The sequence below is a fragment of the Littorina saxatilis genome, unplaced genomic scaffold (assembly GCF_037325665.1).
Source record: "Littorina saxatilis isolate snail1 unplaced genomic scaffold, US_GU_Lsax_2.0 scaffold_427, whole genome shotgun sequence".
Classification (NCBI taxonomy): Eukaryota; Metazoa; Mollusca; class Gastropoda; order Littorinimorpha; family Littorinidae; genus Littorina; species Littorina saxatilis.
The window spans coordinates 52501-57500 of record NW_027128131.1 but is presented as its reverse complement, the minus strand read 5'-3'; the positions used below and the strand labels follow the sequence as shown (position 1 = coordinate 57500).

Genomic DNA, 5000 nt, shown 5'->3' with positions numbered 1-5000 from the left:
TAAGGGTACATGGTGGAGCAAAACCTGAATCTTTGCGAATACGTACATCTTTTAGAGTTCTGATCAACTGTCCATACTAATTAGTTACAGAAAACAACTTAACAACACTGGCAAGTTCGGAGAATCAAACTGAACAGTCTTTAACAAAGGTTAAATTAAATTCAGATATATTGTTTCATATGGGAGAAGAACATGTGCCAACACAAGTTGGTAAGTGATCAATCAGGTCGATCGTCAGATAACATATTATAATTACATCAAAGTAAAATCAAATCGTATGTACTCACCTTGTACGTGAAAGAAAACGTTCGCAACACATTGGTCTGCATTGGACCAAGTCCATGTACCATTGTCATCACGAGTTACAACTTTGGTTAAAGCAAAATGAAAAGCGTTAGTCCCATTACAAAGGCAGTTACTTGTGTCGATGACATTACTGCAATCACCAGCCGTGTTTCGTCTCAAAATGCAGACATTTGAGCCCATTGCGTCTTCTTTGCCAGGTTTGGATACATAAATGTAAATGGGATCAGTTTGTGTGGTGTTTAGTTCCAGCAGGAATGGTATAGTGACGTTGGAGTTTTCCTTCACAGTAAGAGTCAGATTAGAAGACAAAGTGGGAAATACGAAGCAGTCATCTGTTGATTCAAAACAGAAAAAGAACACCTACTAAAATGCCAAGATAAAATCTAAGAAACGAAAGAGAGCTATGTAGTACTGATATGAACAATAGAGGAGTTATATTGTGAACATATACACGTTTTATTTCATGGCTCAAGTCATATTGCAAGTTAAGCTGCAGCTCTCAACCCACCTAGCTACGCCGCATTCCGATTCCAAAACTATGATGATTATTGCCCATACAATCTCCAGAACATCACTGGAGCTCACTGATTTGATCCTTGCAATAATGTTTACTCATACGTTGTTAAAGAATGCTCTTTTTCCGGCATGAACGCCTCATCGGTTTTATGGCAATTTACATGTTGTTTACATGGTTAAAAAGGTACCCTTAATACTTTGTGGCAAAAGGGCTGCATAACAGTGTTCACATTTTGATTTACAATAATTATAGTTTATGGTTAACGTGCAGTTGTCAACTTTTCAGCAGCTGTTTTTTAATAACAACATTCCGAAAGCGCACATTCGCACGTTCGATTTCTCTCGAGATAGTGTGAAACTACATTACACCAAAATGTGCTATGTTTTAAATAGTTCTGAAATATAATTAAGATCAACAAGTGTAATACCCACCGTTATTGTTGGATCCGGCTACACACACTGATGTCAGGAAAACGCTAAATATTAAACCCCGGACCAGGCTTGAATCGAACATTACGATCATTTGCAGATCAACCCTGGGTAAAAAAAAAAAAAAGACACAAAAGAACAAATAAAGCAGAACAAAATGTAGATCAAGTATACAACAGTTCTGCTGATGCGTACTGTACTTATGACCATATGTTTCTGGCTGGCTTTCGTGGAAATACTTCCCGGTTTTAGTCACCATCTAGTGTGACAGGAAGTTCGCTCCAGTTTCCCAATAAGACGAAATCACTTTTCAAAATACAGTCCCCTCAAACTCAAACACTAAACATTTGCTAGTCTTGCCTCTTCTGCTATACACGGTCAATATTTATGATTTTGAAATTACGTCAATCATATGAAATGAAGTGTGCGCGGCCAAACCAGGAAATATTGAGTGTGTGTCAAACAAAGCCAAGTCAAGTCAATTATGTTGCAACAGGGGCTTATGTTCCATTGTGACTAATATATCAAACCCCAGAAGAATAATGTCTTTGCTGTAAACAAAATTGTCATTCCATTGTCACTCAACATTAGGTTACGTTTGAGCTGTCTGTTTGTGCTCTTCGTTTGAATTATCCATTTTAGCTGTCAGTCGGAGCTCTCAGTTTAAGCTGAGTGAAAATATTTAAAAACAACAACAGTGTTTCCTAGCATTATACGGATCAAGTAGGCTTTAAGCATTACGCTAATTGTGCTGGAAGATAAGCTCAGTCGGTAGCGGCTCTGGCTTTAAAACCAGATGTCACTATCGGAGAGGGATTTATATCCCAGAGTCAACTTTCTCCAGACTCTTCTCGGTGACGGAACACTCCCGTGTACACGCATGATCAATATCTCAAGTTCACCGCAAAGTCTCAGGGTTTGGAAAAATGAACACACGCAAGCAGTAAAAAGAGAAAGAAAAATAGCTGGTGTCTTTTACTAAATGGCAGCTCGGTTTCCCTAGGGAGAACGCAGCCCGAATGCCTTTGCGGACAACCTCACAAAAGGCTATCCCATCGTATCTTTAGCAACATCTGTTGTCCTTATGTTAGGTGTGGTGGTGGTGGTGTCGGTGCTACCGCTGATAGTTCTGTTTGGAAGTGTCAACTGAGATTGGTATATACAAGTAATGCGTTGTTTTCTTTTTACATTTAGTCAAGTTTTGACGAAATGTTTTAACGTAGAGGGGGGAATCGAGCTGAGGGTCGTGGTGGTGTATGTGTGTGTGAGTGTGTATGTGTGTGTGTGTGTGTAGAGCGTTTCAGAGTAAACTACTGGACCGATCTTTATGAAATTTTACATGAAAGTTCCTGGGTATGATATCCCCACACTTTCTTGTTCAAGTTTTTTTTATAAATGTCTTTGATGACGTCATATCCGGCTTTTCGTGAAAGTTGAGGCGGCACTGTCACGCTCTCAGTTTTCAACCAAATTGGTTGAAATTTTGGTCAAGTAATCTTCGACGAAGCCCGGACTTTGGTATTGCATTTCGGCTTGGAGGCTTAACATTTAATTTTTGAGTTTGCTCATTAAAGTTGTCATTAAAATCGATTTTTCGCAAACAGATTTAAAATTGATTGCATCGTATTCTTCATCACATTCTCAATCTAAAAATATATACATATGACATGTTTACTCTTAAAATGTGATCACATTTAACAAAAATAGATTAATTAGTCTTACGATTAAAATTTATGAAATCGACCCAAAAATGATGTCCTCTTATTCGTGATCATTTCCTGATTCCAAAAACATATAGATATGATAGGTTGTATTCAAAACAAGCTCAGAAAGTTAACAAGAATACAGAAAAACGCGCTTTCCTGCTTAGCACAATACGCTACCGCGCTAATCTGGTGTGTCAATATCACTACGTTTTGCATGTGGAAGGTGAGCGACAGTGCGTTCAGTTTCATCCCGTGAGTTCGACAGCTTGACTAAATGTAGTCCTAATTTCGCCTTACGCGACTTGTTTTCTTTTCTTTAAACAACAACACTTTCTTAAACTGAATTGCACTTGTCGTTATATATATTGTGCACTAAAAATATTAATGAAACGCAAAATAAACAGCACCGTAATCAATTATAGGATACATCTGTTTCTGTTTTATCTAGGGTGATGGCCACGGCAAGTTTCAACAGTATCATGTTACTGCTCTTACCTTTACTGGCCATTGTTGCTGACACTAACAACATTGCAGGTAAATAAGTTCTTTCAAGATGATACTAGTTCCGACGAAACTAATGACGACCTCAAAATAAATTGTCATATTGCATTTTAAGTACAATTTTTACAATGATAAAAAGTGTCAATTTTTAACGGGAACGTCCCACTAGTCCGAGGGTTCACTAGTCCGAGGGTTCACTAGTCCGAGGGTTTACTACAGACGCTTGATTTTCCAGTTCGTCCCACTAGTCCGAGGGTTCACTAGTCCGAGGGTTCACTAGTCCGAGGGTTTACTTTTGACGCTTGATTTTCCAGTTATTATGCCGCCCCTTAAAAGGCGGTATATAGGTTTCACTGTGTCTGTCTATCTCTCTGTCTGTCTGTGTGTGTGTGTGTGTGTGTGTGTGTGTGTGTGTGTGTGTGTGTGTGTGTGTGTGTGTGTGTGTGTGTGTGTGTGTGTGTGTCTGTCCGCAAATAGATATCCGATGTTTGAGAACCGATTTCAATGAAATTATGTGTGAGGCTGTAGTACAACCCAGGCTCGATCCTCTCCATAATTCAGGTCGGTGGGATAACTAATTGACCCTCACGGGCAAACGGAAACCCGAGGTGCTATATAATATGATTAAAAACTGTAGGCAGTTCGATCACGTAATTGTCCAGTCGGGGCGGTATCCTGATAAATTTAATATCCTTTCTTCAGTCAAAATATAAATAACTAAGTTTTTTTGGGGAAATAGTCTGAGATTTCTTCAGTCAAAATATAAAACACCACATTATCTTTTTGAATGAAAACAACTCAGTGTTTTTATGAGAATATTCTTCGATTTTGTTCCCACAGCAGTTTAAAACACACGCACGCACGCACTCGCACATCCACGCACACATACACACACAAAATAAAAACAAATCAAATTGAATATCCTTTGTACAAGCGTCTATAGTGAACCCTCGGACTAGTGAACCCTCGGACTAGTGGACCCTCGGACTAGTGAACCCTCGGACTAGTGAACCCTCGGACTAGTGGACCCTCGGACTAGTGAACACTCGGACTAGTGAACCCCTCTTTTTTTAACATAACTTAATTTAGAGAGAGAGAGAGAGAGAGAGAGAGAGAGAGAGAGAGAGACAGACAGACAGACAGACAGACAGACAGACAGACAGACAGACAGACAGAGATAGACAGACAGACAGACAGACAGTCAGCCAGCCAGCCAGACAGCCAGACCGACATGCCGGCAGACAGCTAGGCAGGCAGACTGATAAACATACAGAGATTCTATAGTTTTATGGTCCAGCAACTCTGGAGATTCTAAGTAAAAGCCGGTATACATACTTTAGATCTGAAAAACATACTCCCATAAAGATTAAACAGAACAAGAAAAAAATGTATAAAGAAACGGTATTCCTCCATCTTCAAGTAATGGAAGATAAGGGGGGGGGGGGGGCATGGTTACTCCCTGAAAATACTAATACTTATTATGTTGTGTTTTATGACGCACTGCTTAACAGAGAAATGTACTGGCTTACACCAGTTGGTCTC

General features: G+C 39.5%; 1 protein-coding gene across 1 annotated transcript in view; it reads left to right on the top strand.

The window, feature by feature from the left end:
- LOC138956493 (uncharacterized) overlaps window positions 1–5000 on the top strand; it is a 41239-nt gene that overhangs the window by 14115 nt on the left and 22124 nt on the right. Inside the window, exon 2 of the mRNA XM_070327839.1 lies at window positions 3406–3491. Coding sequence (XP_070183940.1) covers window positions 3410–3491 — 82 coding nt within the window. The 5' untranslated portion in view covers window positions 3406–3409. The remainder of the gene's footprint in view (window positions 1–3405; window positions 3492–5000) is intronic.